At 42.7% G+C, this 19,847-nt stretch overlaps 1 protein-coding gene and 1 non-coding gene across 3 annotated transcripts in view; both read right to left on the reverse strand.

Moving 5' to 3' along the window:
• Positions 1–10,144: 10,144 nt before the first annotated feature.
• On the reverse strand, positions 10,145–10,216 carry trnae-cuc (transfer RNA glutamic acid (anticodon CUC)). Its single transcript has one exon. It is a non-coding gene; the product is annotated as a tRNA-Glu (tRNA).
• A 735-nt stretch (positions 10,217–10,951) lies between these two features.
• Positions 10,952–19,847, reverse strand: part of LOC103395541 (EH domain-binding protein 1) — a 37,283-nt gene continuing 28,387 nt past the window's right edge. Inside the window, exons 9-20 of one of the 2 annotated variants that reach the window (XM_025065640.1) lie at positions 16,766–16,952; positions 16,527–16,675; positions 16,389–16,437; positions 15,398–15,725; positions 14,086–14,147; positions 13,907–13,961; positions 13,690–13,742; positions 13,288–13,399; positions 12,747–12,846; positions 12,586–12,659; positions 12,376–12,490; positions 10,952–12,139 (exon numbers count right to left, since the gene is read on the reverse strand). In XM_025065640.1, the coding sequence (XP_024921408.1) occupies positions 12,052–12,139; positions 12,376–12,490; positions 12,586–12,659; positions 12,747–12,846; positions 13,288–13,399; positions 13,690–13,742; positions 13,907–13,961; positions 14,086–14,147; positions 15,398–15,725; positions 16,389–16,437; positions 16,527–16,675; positions 16,766–16,952 (1,372 nt within the window). In that variant the 3' untranslated portion in view covers positions 10,952–12,051. Of the gene's footprint in view, positions 12,140–12,375; positions 12,491–12,585; positions 12,660–12,746; positions 12,847–13,287; positions 13,409–13,689; positions 13,743–13,906; positions 13,962–14,085; positions 14,148–15,397; positions 15,726–16,388; positions 16,438–16,526; positions 16,676–16,765; positions 16,953–19,847 lie in introns of both variants that reach the window. The other variant, XM_025065639.1, reaches the window with a different exon arrangement.

Genomic DNA, 19,847 nt, shown 5'->3' on the forward strand with positions numbered 1-19,847 from the left:
ATTTCTGTCGAGTGGAGGAAAAAGACAATACTTTTTATCCACTCCTTCGACAAAGTCCATATGTTTCATCTTTCACACTATGTGCACGTACTCCCCCCCACCTCCCACCCCCCTCCCACAGCTGTCAACAAATACTCACCGCAAACATGTGCGCAGGCAGGGGTCGCCGTCCTAATCATTCAGTTCTGGAGGAATAAACGCTCCGCCATTTGAAGTCCATTCCATCAAGTGAAAAGATTCAGACACTTTCAGAGGCCGACGACGCTGCGCAGTAGCCCCGCGTCGTAACCGTTTTATGGAGATGTCACTGTCAATTAAACACATGCAAATTTTTACTCGAGGAGGTCAAAGGTCAGAGTGCACGTGTCATTTTAAACACCAATTATTTAGATCTCAAACAGAAAGTTTTATTGTCAGTTTTCGGTACGGATGTTGATATGTTGATTGTTGTCACTTACTGTGCAACTAATAATATATATATGTATATATATATATTGAGGTATCATAGGTAGCATCAGAAATTTAAGAATTGTAAAAAAATACCCATGAAAAATAAAGGTTTATTGCACTTGAAAGCGTGAATTACAGGATATTATCATTTCATCGTCAGTTATTTCCGTCTCAAAATACTATCATTTATCTGCATTAATTTGTGGGACAATATATCGTCCAGCAAAATGTGTTACCGTCACAGGTCTGAAGATTTTATCCAAACGATAAGTCGATGCCATCAAGGAAATCACTTGGACTAACCAACAGATAACTAAGTTAAAACGAGTCAAATCATAACTCGATGGTTGCCCATGAGTTGCTAAAGGTTAGCCATGTCTTTTGTCATGGACAGTTTTTTAAAGTTAATGAAATGTTGTCATTGTCAGGAACACTATAGTTACTGTTGAGAATGTGAAAACAAACACAAACTTCAGATCCAGCTCCACTGATGAGGATTTTAAGGCCATTTGTACAAAATCTAGTGAAAAAGGACAAAAACCTGTTTCTGTTTTAGAAAAATGAGCTGTTTTTATTTTATTTTTCCTTCCAGACAGTGAGATTAAACATTCCCGCCTGTTGTTGATTATATTAATCTGGAGTACATGAACGCAACATCCTCAGGTCGGCACACATGCCTAATACAGTGTGTCATGGATTTTTGATAGTTTATAACAAAGTTAAGTTTCACATGCTAACCTATAACTAGATTTTACTGTCGACTCCAGGACCAGTACAGTCAAAGTGTGTCAGAGCTTTTTCTCTTCAAAAAAAACACCTCGGCATATTTTCCGCCTTCAATAATTTTGTAAACCTTCCACACTTTTTGACGGTGTGACGTTGCATTCATGGACTCGTGGATGCAGCGCCAATGACAACACATTTCTGGGACTCCACATCACAGAGGATGTACGACGGGCCATTAACACCTCCCACCTGCTGAAGAAAAACTCAACAGAGGCATTTGTTCCAGAGAAAACTCCAGAAAAACCCAGTTCTCCTCCTCAACTCTCATCTACTCAGTCTGCATGGGTGTGTCTACTAAAATACAGAGCATCAAAAAAGGATAAAAGATCATTGTTACAACTTCAGTACAGTGTACGTTCCCTTTATCAGAATCAGAGTCAGGTTTTTTGGCCTTGGACCAGGTGTTTGGCCGTGGTTTTTCTGTTGTTCTTTTAGGGACCTTAGAACCTGCAAATTTGACTTTGGATTATTTGCAGTTTCTCAGTGTTTAATCAGAGGCTGTGAAACATCTTTGAGTGTCAGTCAATAATTCTAGGACTCATTATCACCTCCCAACCGGTGAAAACATTAAAAAAGTCAACAGAGGCTTTTCATCCAGACAAACGTGTCTCTCAGCTGTGAGTGAAGTTCAACAAAGGTACAATAGAGAGTATTATCTTCTCCTCCGTCTCAGCAGCGACGACACGCTGTGCTGTGGAGAACCAAAGAGATTTTGGCCTGAATGCTTGACCCAACACAGGATGGTGGGGAGTCAGACTGACCAGTCTGGACACGGTAACTGCTGATTGTCCATATCCACTTTTTTTTTATGAATCTCCATGTGCTGAGCCACCCACCACTGAATACTCAGCAGATCCACTGAAACAAGGAATTTTCTGTCTTTGTAGAACCGTCTGAAAAAACAGGACGTACGCTGAGGAATTCTGGTTTTATGAGAAGAACAATCGCGGGGCAGTCGAGAGCGTGTTAAAACAGGGAGGTGGACAATCGCACTGTGTGAACAGCTGCTACTGAATTTCCAGTAAGGACTCAGATGACAAATTTAAAACAAACATGGCTGCGGATGGAATCTGCAACAGACTGCACTCTGGTGTCCAAAGAACCCCCCCCCCCCCCTTCATCCCCCCGTTAGAGACAGAGAGGAAGAAAATAAAGGATTTAAAAACAGCAGGAGCCGACGCACGCCGCAGTGATGGTAATATATGATGAAGAGGAAGAAGTCGGAGAATGACACATGAACAAACAAAGACCAGGCAAACAGAACGGCCGATAGTCAAGGTCCGAGAAACTGCTGACGGGCAGAAAGAGAGAAGGAGGGAGAGAGAGAGAGAACTGTGCACGTATTATTCCTTTACCAGATGATGGACTCAGCTTTTCCATGCAGACAGCCCATACACACACACACACACACATTTCTGCAGAACGAAATCTTACACTTTTGAGTGCCTGTCATAATATGGTCACAGAGAAGTCAGCCATTTGTGTTTTTGCATGCATTCGTATGTGTGTGTGTGTGTAACGGCAACCAAAGGAAAAAGCACAAACAAACGTCAGCATCTGAAATGTTCCATGACATGAGAAATACTCGGTGTTACTCTGATTTGACCCACAGATACTGAAAGGACTGAAGTATCACGAGTCTTGAGATTGCAGTACGTGTCCGTGAGTCAACAGTACTTTGCATATTTGTACAATTGCAAACCTAAGTACAGTACGTAGAGAAAAGTTACATCGACAGAACACTAGGGCCGTCAACTGATTAAAACTGATCTGGTTAATCACCATTCGTATGTGGATTAATCATGATTATTCATGATTAAATGTCATTAATTATCATGGTTATTGGTTAATGTTGAAAGTCCAAAATATACAACATTAGTCATGAGAATGAACTCTAAACTTTTCCTTCCAGTCAGAATCTTTTCCTATAGGACCAGGGTGGATGATTAACCGATGACATCACACGTTCGTGTGCTTCTCATCATCATCATCATTTTTGATAAACGCCAAATGAAACAGTAAACAAGGTCGTGGAGGTCAGCAGCGTGGGTTAAACACAGCAAAACTAAATACCCAACATCCCGACTTCCTCCTAAAATTGGAGGACGTCCAACAGTACCATGAGCTCACCACTGGCAAAACACTAGGACATCCACTTAACCCATCTACAGTCCAGAGACGTCTGGTCACATTCGGACCGTGCTGTGTAGTAATTGCAACCAAAATCCCACAGCTGGGACATGGAAACAAGACTAAGTCACTCAACTATGCAGAGAGAATTAAAAGGCGCTCCGGACAAACGGCAGCCGGTGATCTGGACTCACCAGTTAGCATTCAAAACATTTGGATGAAGTCGTAGACTGGTTTGTTTGCCAAAGACTTGGAGACCAGGACAATAAGAAGTGTCTGTAGGTGACAGTGAGGGATGCTGGGAAATACAAGCAGGTGATTATTGATTGTGCAACGACATCAGGGAGTTGAACAAACTACATTTCCAGTGGTTTCAGTGGTTTCTTCCGATGATGGCGGTGATCACTCTTCTTGATCAGCATGCATTGTGGGTATTTACGATGGCCAAATGTGTTCATAAAAAAAATCTGATAAAGATCTTAAGATGTCACTGACAATAAAACAACTCCAAATGTCATTTTTTTAAGGTGTGTGTGGATTTTCCTTCTCTTTAACGGCTTTAACAACCGTCCGCACGTCTCATTTATCCTCTCTGGACGCTCCAACACTTTACACGCCACATTGCTCATGTGACTCCAGCACCTCAGACTCTGCCCAAAAAAAGCAGCTGCTCTGAGGAGCATTAAACTGTCTGACTCAACACCAGCAATGGAAGATAATATTTCCCACCGATCCTCCAACTTTTTAAGGATGATTCACAAGCAGGAGATTCAAATACTGTATCAGGATCCGTGTCCTTTTCTCTCTCTTTCTCGCTGTTATTCTGCTGTCACCTGGAACCTGGCGCTCATCCCAGAGTAGTTCTCGGGAAAAAAGAAAATTAAGGGACAAAGAGGGAGGTAAAGCCGTAGTACAGATTCTTCTTACACCAACTGCTGTCAAGGCTGAACCAAAGCTGCAAAGTCTCTTAAATCCCCCAGAACCTCAGCTGCAAAAGCTGAAAGTATTTTCTTTCTTTTTTGGACTGGAAGCAAACCAAGAATGACTGGGTTGAAATATATAAAAGATCAGGAGAGGAGAAAGTCAAAAAAACCTCTGATCTGATCCTTTTAAATTGCAGCTTTCCACGGCACGGAAAATTCCTCATTTGTCATGAAACGTTAGTTAGTGAGACAGGAAGTGGGACGTTGTTGACGCTTCACTCACAGACACAAAACTCGAACGTATGTTCATTTGCAAATACTATGCAAATATGACAGACACAAAACTCGAACGTATGTTCTTGAATTCAGTGTGCATTTGCAAATACTATGCAAATATACAGGAATATGGCTAGTCATTTAAAATGGGTCACTAGAAGTGTACGGTGGTGTAAATATGTGCAGCTCTCTTCTGTTTTTTTGTTCTTTTGCAAGAAACAGAAATGGGGGCAAAAAAGGTTGAATTCTCATTTTAACTTTTTCACTCTGCTCCCTTTATTTATCTCTGGCCTGTCCCACAGTGAAGTAAGGCGAGCGCCGAAAGCCAACACTTACTGCTAACTCCTAATAATATCAGGATTAGTCATGCGTGTGTAAATCAAAAGCAAGGACATGGGCTGAGTTTGCTGCTATGACCTCATCACGTCCACCAGGGCGACAGATGTGCACGTGCGTTCACTTTGTCCCCCCGGCTTTAGGCTGCAGAGCGAGGTGTGCAGAAATAACTTGTCAATCAGTCTCGTAAATCCTAACCCTTACGACCTTTCACCTCTCACTCCTAACCCCTCGGTGTTTCCACTGACCCTGGATGACCTCTGTCCTCTGCTCTCTTATATCTTCTCCAGTTATCGTCTGTTCTCTATTTCCTGTTGAACTCCCCAGACAAACGCTGATGTCATGGTTTAATTTTTTCTTTTTATTATAAATCCTATAAATCAACAGCTTCAGTTTCCAGGACATGGTTCAACATGGACTTTGCAGTTTGTTTGTTGTTTTTTTGTGATGGTTTAAAATAAGGCGATCTACTCTGTATGAAGTTTTGCCACCATGCCTTCTACTTTAAAAGAGTACTTTAAAGTAACATGACTACAGTTTGGCCGACCTGGACGGTGATTTATTTCTCTTAATGCTGCTTTCCAACAGCTCTAACCTAATTTTTATCGAGCTTCTGTGGCTCTGATACTCGTCCAGTTGGACGTCACGTAATGAAATGCTGCAGAGACAAATCAGTCCTGACAATGGTAACCTTAAACTCACAGGACTTCACCAAAGAAGACAAACCGTTTGTTTTTCTGTCCTGTGTACATTTACTTTTATCACAGCTGTGTTTCTTGACAAACTGACAAACATCATCTGTAAAATGATTCGTTCCAGGATTCTTTAAGTTCTGCAAAATTAGGGTCCAAAAGGGTGATTTGCAAAGCCTGAGGTGCACTACCACTGGTGGGCGCCAGAGAGTTTCATAGGAGGAGGCAAAAGAAGGATAAAGAAAGGCAGAGCAGGACAACAACTACAGTAACAAAAGGGAGGAAGTAACATTTTCACCCCTTCCGCCTGAGTCGCCATGACAATCTGGACATGAACTCTGAACTCAGCACTGCCCCTGGTGGAGGTATGCTTAATATCCGTGCTGACTTAAAGCTCAGATCAAGAGTATGTACTGCAGTCAGTGATGTTTATGTTGGACAAACATATTTATGAACTTCTGAAGCAGGATTCAGAGTGATGGAGATGAAGTTTCCAGGCAGAGAAGAAAAGATTCAGAACAGATCAATGGACCAAGGACAGGAGAACATGAAGACAGACAACAGGAAGCAGACGGCAGTGTCAGATGGACGCAGATGTTTTTTGCTGTGATGCATAAAAAGATCTTTTTGTTCCTTCTCTTGCTCTGGAGTTTATTCCAGACACAGTCGCTGTTCATGTGCTTTGATTGTTATTATTCACATTCATCTCCTTCTGGGCTCGATTTACATTCAAATTTTATTTAGAGCTTTGTGGATTTAGATCATTTGTATTCTTTTGTTCCTGTGTATTGTAGTTCATTCCAGTACAGCCTGAATTCTAAGGCCTTATTTGTCCTGGTGATGTGACTGACTGTCTGTTTCTGCTCCTCCTGTGGTTTTATTTTGTTTTTTTTTTGGCCACAGTCTCTGGAGTTCCAGTCTCCTTCTGTCTCTCATTGTCTGCCGTGTGTGTTCTGTAGGTGTCTCCTGCCGTCGGCCGCTGTCGTCTCCTCCGCTGTCATCAATCTTCGCTCCTTTGTTTTTACACTTCATCTGTTTGTCACACACACAGGCGCAGGCTCGCACACATCCTTCTGTTGGCCAGCGAAAGTTGTTCCAGTCGAGTTTAAATACAGTAGGAAATATTTTCAACCATGCAGGAAATGTCTGAGCTGCTAGACTCATTCACTCCTCCAACACACATGCACTCATGCACGATAAAAAAATTAAATGCAGAATAAAAAAACAGAGTTAACGGTGGGTGTGTATTTCATTTCATTTATTCTAGCACCAGAAACCGGAGCAGGAGCCAGGCTGCAGATGGGAAGAGGGAAGAGGAAGGTGTCCGTCAGCAGGAGGAGCAGCTCCAGGAGCAGCAGGAGGCCAGAGCCGATGTTAGGCAAACACTGGCACTGCAAAAAACACAACGCGGGGTCTGTTCTGTCCTCACAATGGAAAAGGATTAGGACCACACTGGGTGTTTACCCCAGTAAGACTTTGGCTGGTTTTCAATTAGAATATGAAGATAATAGCTCTCATAAAACACTGAACAACGAGGCCTGGTGTTGATGGACATGGCTTCCATGCTTAGCGCCTCCCAGGGGTAGACTGTTGCAGCGGCTCGGCTCTCAACACAAGAATGTCCCCAGAGTGGCATCAACAAGTTTCCTGAGAGAGTTTGGAGATAAAGTCAGAGAGGTAAGGTGAGGTGGGGATGGTTAGGACATGGGCCGAGGAGAAATGCTGGATTCGTCAGAAACAAGATGTTAAAGTTGGGGCTGCCAGGAAAAGGGGAATCGAGGAAGATCACAGAGGATATTTATGGATGGATCGAAGGAGGACAAGAAGATCTCAGAGGAGATTTATGGATGGATGGATCGAAGGAGGACAAGGGGATGGTTGGTGTAACTGTAGAGGAGGCAGGAAGTAAGGTGAGAGAGAAGTAGATGATCTGCTGAAGGAGGAGAACCTTCTCTGAGAAGAATAAATAGTTTTAGGAAAAGAAGAAGAAAAAGAAGAAAGGTAAGCTACGATGAACCAAACCAAAGAAACCAAAAATATAATTTGCTAATGCCCTTGAACGTAAAGTCACAGACACTCAGTTCGTTGGGTATAAACTGTTTTATAAACTAAAATGTGCAGCACCGTCTGACAGCGGTGGGGACAGAGGTAAGTTGACCAGGATTGCTAGCTTTTGCAACGTTTGCTAATAACAGTCTGCGTGGAGTTTTTCATCTTTGGCATGTTGTGCAGTCCGACCCTGTTTCTTCCTAACAACAAGCTCCACCGTAGACTCATCTGACCACAGACCACAGAAGTCTTTCCATAGATTTTTGGTCCGACTCAGATGAGCTTAGGACGAAAGAATCGACTTTATATTTCACAAAATGATGTAAGAGTTTCTTCTAATGCATTACACAGTCTTAACAACAATGATTTCCTAAAAAAAAAAAAAAAATCAAGTACTTCAAGTACTGAAAAGCACTACAGCCTGAAACCTGCAGAGTCATGCACATTCAACACCAGTTTCTGCCCTTGATCAAGTCGAGAGATGTGGAACACTCTTGATGGTATTTTCATTATTTTTTTATAAACTGTAGTTGCAGGACCTTTTTACAACGTCACGTCCTTTACAGCTTTTTGATTTATATAAAAAAAAAAAACGTTATATCCTGCGCAGCTCAGCACTTTTATTCTCTGCTCACATATGTAACTCATCTCATCACCGTGAACCTCTCTCCACGGGTCATGTCCTGGCTTCATTTCTGTGCTACGTGGTGTGTCTGTCACAGCAACCAGAATCAGATTGGTGAAGGGAACATGGGGAAGTTATTATGATGATGGGATTTTAACTGGAAATGTTGGTTGTTAAATGACAAACAACACTATTACTGTAGGTTAATGCAACTATCAAAGTAAATGCAAGTAGTTAACCTAAACAGTATACTGAAATATGTTTCAGTTTCAGATCACAAACAGATGTTTCTGGACTCACACTGTTCAGCTGCAGGACTCCAGCTCTGTGCACAAACTTGTTTGGCGCCTTTTAATTTATGGGGAAAATTTAGTTTATGTACTACACAGTATACACAGTAGATTTAGCTACTACTCATGTACGTTACTCACTTCAACACTGTGGACAGCTCTGCCTATAGATCAACTTTTGGCTCTGATTTTCTCCCACTGGACGTCTAAAATTCAGATCCAAAAAAAAAAGGGATTTTAGCTTTGGGTATAAATAGAAAATGTACCTAAGGATGTTTAATGACGAAAGAAGAAAAACGGAGGCTGAACCAAAAAAAAAAAATGGTTTGGATTTTAGTTTGGGTATAAATAGAATTTGTCCTGAACCTTAGATATAAAGAGACAGATCAAATCCAAAAAACAAAAAAACTATAAATAAACTATAGATCCTGCACAGAAACACAGACGCGTTGTTCTCTGACTGGTGCCACCACCTGGTTACTGAGCAACACTGCATGTCTTGCTCAGCAACCCCCACAGCTTAGCATCTGGAAAATTAAATGACACATCAAATTCATGCAAATGCACTTTTAGAACTCCCTAATTCAACTAAAGGCCAGAGTCCAACGTCTTTAACTGAGTCATCCAACACAGACGGTAGTTCCACAGTAAAGACATCTGGGTTTTACATCCCGGAATAAAACCATCTGACCAAGATAAACAACATGGTCTTGAAAAAAAAAAAATTGAGATCGTATATTGAAATGATTAAATGGTTGGGATGAATAAACAACAACATAGAGATTGTTTAATGTGTTTTGGGAAATGTTTATCATGGGACTTGGCTAATGTGCATAGTTTTATTGACAGCTGTAAAGCCGTACTGCAATACAGGGAGGACCTGGATATTTGAAATGTCAGAACCTTCTCTGAGCAGAATAAATAAAGTTCTGAAAGAAATGGAAACCGCAGCGCTCACTGTTCAAACGTGCAGGTTGCTGCACAGCAGTGGTGGCTTCGTTTGGGAAGAATTTGGTCCAAGAAACCTTAGCCACGGCGTTGGGTTTGAACGTACAGTAGGTCTGGCAAGGTTAAAAAATAGAAAAAACAAATGTTCCTTAAATCTAGTGTTTATTTTTCCAGACATCCTGCAGTGTTTATCTCTCTAAAGTTTTACAGTGTACTCACATCAGTGCTACCAGCCCGTATGAGCTGCTCAAGTTGCACACGATTGATCTGATCATAAAAACATGTGGTACAAACAGTCAGCATCGTCTCCCATCTGACGGAGATCTAGTCTGGGTGGAGACTCACTGGTACACCAGGCTGAAATGTGAACTTTACTGCTACAAAAAGGTTGACTTTCCATCAACCTCCACACAGTCACACTGAAGTGAGAGCACAAAACACTGGAGATATAGAAATATATAGTTTTATATATATACTTTTTCTGAATGTATTTACTTTTTATAACACTTTTCATGAAGACGTATGTCTGTTTTGTGTCTACATACATGTTATTAACGTTTAGTTACATCGTTGTCGTAAAATGAGTGAGGCTGCAATGTAGCTGTACAAGTACTGTATATAAATTTACAAAAAACGATGTTCCCTGACCGGGAATCGAACCCGGGCCGCGGCGGTGAGAGCGCCGAATCCTAACCACTAGACCACCAGGGAAGTATACAGATAGGTGTTGCTTAACCGTAGATAAAGAAAGAAATAGGCAATACGTATGCTCAAAATCCCATGTCGTTTTATGCCGCACATTAATTCATTTCCACCAAACGGTTCATATTTATATAGTATTTATGCCGCACATTAATTCATTTCCACTAAACGGTTCATATTTATATAGTTCCTTCCTACTTTCATTTTGTTTAATTTCACTACGTGCAATACCACTGTGGGGCAGTAGGTCTTTGGTTTTTTCAGGCCCTAAAACGAAAAAATATATAACTTTACAAATACCCACAGAAACTAATTTAATTGCCATTAAAAACAATATAAGAGGACTCACCGGGTTGAGGGTCTTTTGTTTGACGTGTCCCTTTTACTGTGTTCACGAAATGTTGCTTTAAAAACGTTTAGAAACAAACGATTTCTTCTGTCAACTTCAGAGTCGTATTTTCACAATTTACTCAAATGTATAATTTCTATTAGGATGAATTAATGTCATTGCATTTTAACTTTTCCCGCTTTTTTCAATTCTGTAGTTCACGTTAAGTTTGGTTAATTTATATTATGTTAAAACAAATAGTGCAGCACTTCCGGCGTACCTGGACAGGAAGTGATGCTTGGTCAGACAGTGTTTTGATTGGCCAAGAAGCAAATATCGCCACCTGTTGACCAGGACCGTTTTGACAGACCGTTTTTTTCTTCTTCTTTCAGCATTTCATGTGAAGACTTGAGTTCTTCAGTTGGATTTTTTTTTATTTATTATTTTTGTTTTATTTTCAGCATCATTCATCAAAACTTAAAAACACAGTGTGCTTTTTTTATAACGAGGTGACGTGAGACGGGCTCCACTTTATCAGCAAAGAAAACAAACAAGAATAAAGTAGTCAAACAACACAGGCATTAAAATCATACTCACTACGATGAATTAAAAAGGAACTCAGGACACGAACTGAAATAAATATAACTAGAAACTCTCCAAAATCGAACCTTAAAATATTGCAAAAAAAAAGTAGAAATACGTGGAGGTTCCCTTAAAGAGAACATGCTGGGCCTGAGTCCAGCTCATTATTTACAGCTTGCAATCCACATAAAAACTGGCCTAACAAATGCCCACAATTTATAGGGAGGGCAACAGAGTGCAACCAGGTTTGACCCCTAGTGGACAAGGCCAGTCTATCGGATGGAAATCCAGAAGGCTAGAAAAGAAAAAAAAAACTTTGGTTGAGGTTTGGATCAGATGAAGCTCACAGTCTGAAAACCAGATGTCGGCCAATCAAAGTCTTTCATTTGATTCTGTTTTGGGGCCTTTTTTTTTTTTTTAAGGATGTGGAAAAGTTTGTATCTTCTTCGCAGCAGCTTCACAGATTTTTTCATCACCTGAAACTCATCACACAACTTAACATGTTTAAATATAATGTGATTATAATTTATAATTTAAACCATCAGAATTCTACTCTCTCTCAGAAATAAAAAAGATTTTCAAATATTTAAATGAACTAATTCAACCATATACACAAGGACACGCCCAGTGCTGTATGTGCAACATGTACAGCAACGAAAGAATCAATTTAAATAAATAATCCAAATAATCCTAGCACTATTACAGTGAGACACAACAAACAAAATGAAACTTTAAACATTAAAACGCAGCCTTGTGTTTCTTCGGGTGAATAAAGGCACTTAGAGAAGAGAAACAAGGAAGAATATCGTGATGTTTGTTCCTGAGTTCACAGACAAGTGGAACTGAATAAAATATGAATAATACTAAAAACAAAACTGTCAACTTCTTCTGTCCCACAGCAGTAGTAGAAGACGTTTGTATTTGTCCTCTGTCCTCATTGAAGGACACATTTTTCTTTGTTGCTGTATTTTCTTCTCCTCATCTCCAGTCCACGCTCCAGACGCTCGTCCTCCTCCAGCGCTCTGCACAAAAACCAAACAGGAATGGACAGTATGACATCATCATGTGAAGGAAGGGGAGAAAAAAACCAAAGCACACTTCAACTTTTTTCTTAAAGAACTCAAGGAAGAGAAACGCTCTGTGTAAAAATCAGCGTTAACATCTAATAGTTCACAAAAGCTTTCTTCAGAATAAATTCGGTCTCTTTCTGCCACATGTACACACTTTTCCACGCGGTTCTCCTCCAGCATGAACTCACCCTCTCTCTTTGGCATCAATGTCTCTAATGATCTCATCCCGCTGGTTGACCAGAGACACCAGCTCCTGGAGGAGCAGCTGCTCCCTCTGCTGATGATTACAGGACTTCTGCCAGTCTGCAGATAACAGCAACATTATTGAAATGACCTCCTTACTCTCTGGTATCTGTGTATCTGATTTTACCAAAGTGAAATCATTTTTGGTTCCTCACCCTCTATGGCCATCAGGACTCGCAGCTCTCTGGTGAGGAGCTCGAACCTCCTCTCCAGGTCCTGCTCCTCTTGCCTGAGAAGGAGTCAGTAATAAAGGTTTGAAATAATTCATTTGTCACATACAGAGTGGATACTGTTGGAGGGTGTCAGAGGGTCTTACAGCAGCTCCAGGTTGTCCTGCCTGCGGATGAGAGCGTTCTTCTTATTCACCAGAGTGAACCACTCCTGAATCAGTCTCTCCTCTTCATCACGGTCACTTCCTGTATGAAAAAACAAAACAAAACAATAAACAATTAAAGAGAAAATCGCACTGTCACCATAAAAAACAATTAACAATTAACAACAACAAAAGCCCACTGTCACCATCAGAAGCAGCTACAGCTAATTAGCACTCAATTAATAATTTAAATTCATATTTAAAAACAAAATGATTCCACACTGGAGGTGTTCTTGTAATAACAGCAGATCTGCTGCACCAGGCTGCCCCCTGGAGGCTTGCAAGGCAGGTGTGCTCACACATTGAGTAATTTATTTTCATTCAGATTTTATTCTACATATCATGTTCTGATGTGATTATATCCGCCTCAAAGTCAAATTTATTGTACTTCAAATCTGTAATCTGCCACCAGTAAAACCAGCGTCCAGTCGATCTGCCCCAGGTCTTATAATGATTTGAGACCAGGGGCCGGACGGTAACTCACCTGTTTCCATGAGGCTCCGCAGCCGCCGCTCCACCACAGCAGCCCTGCTGTCAATGTGCTTCTGCTCCGTCTCCAGTGCTGCCAGTTCACTAAGCACATACTGACTGGTGTCCTGCAGACGCTGACCACAGCCACCGTCACACACACACACGGACACAAACATGGACACACAGGCGGATGAACATTCACAATAACAGACAACAAGAAATGGAAAATGGGAAGAAGAAACAGAAACAGAAACAGGAAAAACAGAGACAGAAAAAAAGGTCATAGAGTTAGAGACAGGCCAAAAGATAAAGAGTTTTTTAATGAGTAGAAAAGTAGAAAACAGTTCAGATTTGAGAATAAATGATGAAGAAAAAAAGAAATGAGGATAAAAAAAAAAGACATTTCAGAACTGACCATTGTCTCTGCCTCTTGTTTCGGAGTCTCTGCCTCTGTGTCTCTCTGCAGACCTGCACAAACAAGGTCCAGTGTTAAAGATGGTGGTGCGTACTTTATTCTATTCTATTCTTCTGAGTATAAACAAACAGAGCTTTATTTCTTATTTCTTATTTCATTCCAACACCGGTGGTAAAAGTATAAACAAACAGAGCTTTATTTCTGACATTTCATTCACCTGAGGTATCAGTCTTCTCTGCTGTAGATATCCTCCTCGTCGTCGTGTCTTCATCCTGTGGAGTTGAACAGTGACACGTTAACACACCTGCACTCAAGACTGAGATTTAAAATAAAAAGCAGACATGGACGATTTAACGTGCAGTTAGAGTTTTAAAATAAAAAGAGGATTTAAATCACCTCAGATTTGACCGTCTTGGCGACAGATCGTGGCGGTGCGACGGGGTTTATAGAGTCTTCAGCTGCGAAACAGATAAAAAGATGAATTTGAATCATCGCTGATCAACACAGACGTCCACCGCGTCTCTGACGGCGACTCCACGAACTCCCGCCAGGATGTAAAACTTTAAGACAGGAGGATGAAGCGCAAAAAAATGAACTTAAAGGTGTCTCGCTGATAAACTACCGGACAGATTACTCTTATTTATACACTGTTTAAACCGACTGCACGTGTCACGACACTGGGAGACATTCTTGTCACGCTTGTTAACCACGGGTTCCGTTTTCTTCATTTACACTTGCACTGAGCCCAGCACGAGTGGTCGGACTGGGAAACTTTACGAAGCCAGAAGAAATATTTGCTTCAGTTCAGTGAACTTTGCACCAACTTCTTCTATTAACGCTCCACTTTATTTTTGCTGATCTGACTGAATTCTTTTGTGTTTTCTCTGTAATTATTAAGTCTTTTAGTAGTTCCCTGGGAAAAGTCTGAGGTTTTTTTTTTTGTTTTTTTTTTTAATGAGACCTAATCAATATCATGTGCTCCCTGTTTCCGCACACACTCACACCAACATGTGTGTGTGTGTGTGTGGTCTCAGCACAGCTGACACGTAACCATATAAGGCAGTGTAAGACATTGCTCTCTCCTGTCCCGCCTCTGATTGGTTAAGTTGAACCGATCAGAAACACAGTGAGGAAATGATGCCTTTGTTGTCCTAGGAAAAATAATTGTACTTTGAAGCTAAGTGGCTAATTTGCAACACTACAAGCCAATGAAACGACAAGCTAGCACAGTCAACGCTCAGTGTTGACGACCTCGATGTCTAAAGACAGAAACGTTCACAGACAGTGTGTCAGAATTCCAGACCAAACTTCCAGGCTCCTCGCCAGGAATCTGGCACCAAACATTATACTAAGATAAAAAGTTCATTCGTTTTGTTTGGATATTCCAACCAGTCACAGCTGAAGTGATTGTTAGTTTTGTGCGGTCAAAGCCTCCCGGGGGTCTCAGCTGTTGGGGCAGATGATGACTGATGAGTTCATCTCAAACTATTTTCTGAATTCTTCAGAACTCGTGTCTGGTTCGAATAATGCAGGAGAATCATCACGTTTATTTATGTTAAACATCATGATTAATCGTGTTGCCACAGTCACCTGGTGATTAATCAGATTGAACATTTGAATCATCTGACCAACTCGTTGCACGAAAAGACTTCACCAAAGACAAAGAGTCGTAGAGTCTAGATGGGATTCAGTGAGGACAGAATCGTACCTTTGACCACTCGTTTGCTTCTGGGCGGTGGCACCACCAGAGGGCTGTCTCCTCCTCTCTCCTCCAGACTCACGCCTTCGTTCAGCCTGGCCATGCAGAAGGCGGCAGCGTCGACGTTGCTGGGATCGGGACCCGAGGGAGCGAGGCCGTAGCTGGACTGGCTGCTGTTGTGTTCTATCTGCAGCACGCTCAGCTCCTGGTTGGTGAAGTGCGAGCGGATCTGACTGAGGTAGGTCATGACTATCAGCCTGTCAGGGATGGACATGAAGACCATGTCGGAGGGCTCCAACAGACGAGAGATTCCCAAGGCCTCGAAACCATCGAACGCCTGTGGAGTTCAGAGAGACGATGTTCAGAACTCGTTAGAATCGTTTTTGGAACCCGTTAATCGAGGACAATGAGCCCTTCTGGAGACAGTGCTCGATTATTGTCGACATTTTCGGGGGTTTTTTTCCAGGACGCTTCAAATCTGGAGCTCGTTAGAGGTTTTGCAATTTTCAGAAATAAACATGACTACTGTGTTTTTCCTCTCATTTTGGCTGCTCCTTAAAGTGGTCACGACAGCAATTCATCTCAATTTGGAAGTATTTTTGCTTTCATCCAGGATCGCCACCACTGTCACCGCGTTCCATGCATGTCCTCAAGGCTCTCACTCCTGCTGCTCCTTTTTTTTGTCTCTAACTCCTCTGTTCTGCTCATTTCTCGTTACTGTCAATTAAAACCTCAGCGTCTCTGCCTCCTGACTTCGAGGCCTTTATGGGTGAAATATTTTGTCAAAAGACTGATGGGAATTGATAAAAAATGACTGGTTCTGAAAGCTGGTTCCATAATGTAGTGGTTATCATGCCTGCCTTACAGGATGAAGGTCCTAGGTTTGAGCCCCAAAGGAACCACATATATCTATTTATCCCGTTCTCGTTTCTTCAACTCTCACTTAGAACCCACTGAGGGCTGAATGTTGTACAAAGACGTTTGTCTTCTTCATCTTTACCTTTTTGTTGTTCAGCTTGATTTCATGAGGGTCCAACTCGTCAAAATGTCTAAAGGCACAAAAAAACAAAGTCGACCGTTAGGAAGAGCTCACTTCACACCTTCAACACTGAACTCACAACCTCAACAATGCATTTACATTTTATCTGGGTGGAAGTGGTGGAGGATGGCACAGAAGGCCAGGCCGTTCCTCCAGGACGTGCTGAAGTTGGTGACCTTTACCCCCCTGTACTGAGCGGTGATGTTCTGACACCACTGGAGCAGAGACTGACTGGAGTTCACCAGGTCCTGAGGAGCAGAGTCACGTTAGTGTTAGTCTGTGTGTGTGTGTGTGTGTGTGTGTGAGGGTGACTGGGGTCAAGTCCTGTGAACGCCAACCTCGGCGGCGGCGTCTTTCCCATCAGCCTCCTCTCTGACTGATGGAACAGGATCCGCTCTCTTAACTCCAGGGCTTTCTTCTTCTACTAAAGTCGGGAGCCGGGTGGTCTTCACCTCACTGGGATGATGAGGAGGGGCGGTGTCCACGACAGGCCTCGACAGGCGGTCAGACGGTCTGTGTTTCACCCTGACGAGAAAAGAAAAAAAAGGAAAATGTGCAACAAATGAAAGTGAAGTGAGTGACGATGATGTTGGAAGAAGACGCTTCCAACATCACTGATGATGGTTTACACCGTCACACATTATTTAAAATGATTCTTTTTTTAAATTATCTAGAATGTATTTAAAATAAAATAAAGGAAATAGATGAAACCAATTCAAGAGAGCAGAGTTGTTATTTAAACTTCTGACTGAGTTTTAAAAAGATGTGTTTTAGTTGTTAGATTGTTAGATTTTTTTAGTCTACTTCTATTATTTCTACTTCTTCAATAGAACATAATGACAGCTGTATGAATCACGATCCTGTTTAGAGGAAAACAGATGACAAATAACGAGGCGTTACTGCACAAACAAATGTAAGCCATGTAAAACTGGAAAGGTTTCAGACCAGAATTCCAAAACTAAAATAATCCAAACTCCTGAAGATTCCACCTGTGGTCAGTACCAAGGTCTCGCTCCGTTTCTTATATACGGTCAGTGCTCACGCCTCATGCCGACTTACACGTCCTCTGTTCCCAGCGTTCCTCCAGACTCTGTTAGTGAAATTTCCTGCAGGCGATCCAGGCTGGGAATCTCCGGAACATTCTCTACGACGTCGCCGTCAATGTCACCAGGAGCAGGAACCAGGCGCTTCATACTGCGAGGGCTGATGACGGGAGACGTGTCACCGGTCATGTGACGGATTTTGGCCAACAGGAACTCCTCCTCTTCTTGAAGCTTCTTCAGATTGTTGTCCTCGCGGGGTTGTCTGTCCTCGGTGTCGTCTTCTTTTTCAAGTTCCTTGCGTTCAGTGTGGATTTTGCTCGATTTCAATTCAGAGTGGGTAGTAAAAGTGCTCTGAGTGACAGGAAGTGGCCAGTGCACCACGGATGTTTGAAAATGTTCTTCATCCTGATTGGCTGTTGAACCCCGGTGGCGACCGGCTTCTGTGTCACCACCGTCTCTCTGCGCTGCTATTGGCTGTTTGTTCACGGCTGTAGGCTGGGGGTGGAGTTTGGCGACTGGAGGCTGCTGTGTCGGTGCAGGTGGAGGTCTCTGAGGTCTGAAGACAGAAAAGGAGGATTTCAGATGTTCTTCAGGAAAATGAGCAGCGTTTGTGCCATGCTTCACTCCATCAACATGCTGCTGACATGACGTGAACTGTCAACAAACTGTCAACAAACTGTCAACAAACTCTGGAAAAAAGTTTATATTTTCAACAAACTGTCAACAAACTCTGGAAAAGTTGAATTTGTTCAATTATCCCAGAGGTGAGGAGACTTCATGCTGTCAAGATGTTTTGGAAACAAATCCAAAAGAACTCCAGGACAAAAGAAACTGTCTGTGGAGTCGACGACCGACCAATCAACTAAACAAACAAACAAACAAACAAGCGACCAACTGACCAAAGCCAAAAACAACTTTTTTCTGCATGCTGCCGCCTCCGCTGACCTTCACTGACCTTTACTGACCTTCACTGACCTCCACATGTTTGAAAAACTCATGCATTCAAGACAAAAACTGTGCAAACAACTTTTGAAAAGGATTTGCTGAGTTAAATTATTTTATCTATTTATATTTATTTAAATCTCCAAACAACAAACACTGTTTGACTCCTGGAGTGATTTCCTTCCTTTACTCTCTCTTTTCTCTCTCTCTCAATGCTGTTAGTGAAACCTCACGTGCCCTTTACTCACCCCGTCTCCCCCTCCATGTACAGCTCAGCCAGCCAGATGGAGCCCAAGTCCTCCTGTCCCTTCTCATACTCCACCTCCTCCTCCTCTTCCTCCTCCTCCTCCTCCTCCTCCTCCTCCCTCAACCACTCTGGGATGGCACCAGGTTTGAGGCAGGACTTAGTCTTTCTACCTGAGCTCAGACTCCGAGGTTTATTCTGGTGGTTGGTGTGAACTGGTTTCACTGATTTAGAATCCCACTCCTCTTCGTTTGCGTGCAGCCTCTCGTCGTAGGCGATGTCATCCAGTTCTGCTTCTCTGAGTGGAGGCCACTCCGCTGATTGGACGTTCACAACTTCCTGGTTGCTCACTTCCTCTCCTTCTTCTCTCGCCCTCTGCCTTTCCCTTCCTCTCTCCTCTTCCTTCTTCTTCAACTTTTCCTTCTCTTCTTCTTTCTGCCTCTTCTCTGTTGCCTCTCTCTCTCGTCCTCCTCCCTCCTGCTCCCTCTGCTCCCTCTCAAACTTCTCCTTCTCTCTCCTCTCGGCCTCTTCCCTTTCCATCCTTTCCTTCTTCACCCTCTCCATCTCTGCTCTCTCCTTCCTTTCCTGTTCCTTCTTCTCCTTTTCCTCTCTCTCCTTCCTCTCCTGCTCCTTCCTCTCCTTCTCTCTCCTCTCTGCTTCCTCCCTCTCCCTCCTCTGCTGCTCCCTCTCCTCCTCCTGCTCGCTGGCTGCCAGACGCAGACTTGCCACAAAACTCAGACCAGGTGGCTCCACTGAAGCCAAACTCTCAGGTTTCTGAGCCGACGCCACGTCGTAAACCTTTTCTCCGACGACGGCCTGACCTTCTCTAGCGTCAGAGAACGCCGTCGGCGGCGAAACATCAGCAGCGATCAGCGCGTCCTCGTCGGCCTCGGAGAAAACCACGGCCTCCGCATCTGCTTTACGTGAACGCAGCTGATCGTCGTTAGGCCGCGGCTGTTGATGCCGATCTTCTCTCTCAGTGGATTCACTGGTGTGCAGGAGGGAGGTCACTGACTCATAGCTGAGGGGACACACATGGGGAACAGACGGGGGAGGGGGGGAAGGGGGTAAAAAAACCTCTGAGACAGAGCCGACCCTGAAGTGACCAGACTGTGGACAGACGGACAAACAGCCAGACATGCTTGAATAAAAGCAGCTCCTTCTCAGACTTTGTTTTGGTGCCGGTCCAGA

The sequence above is a fragment of the Cynoglossus semilaevis genome, chromosome 19, assembly GCF_000523025.1.
Source record: "Cynoglossus semilaevis isolate Cse_v1.0 chromosome 19, Cse_v1.0, whole genome shotgun sequence".
Lineage (NCBI taxonomy): Eukaryota > Metazoa > Chordata > Actinopteri > Pleuronectiformes > Cynoglossidae > Cynoglossus > Cynoglossus semilaevis.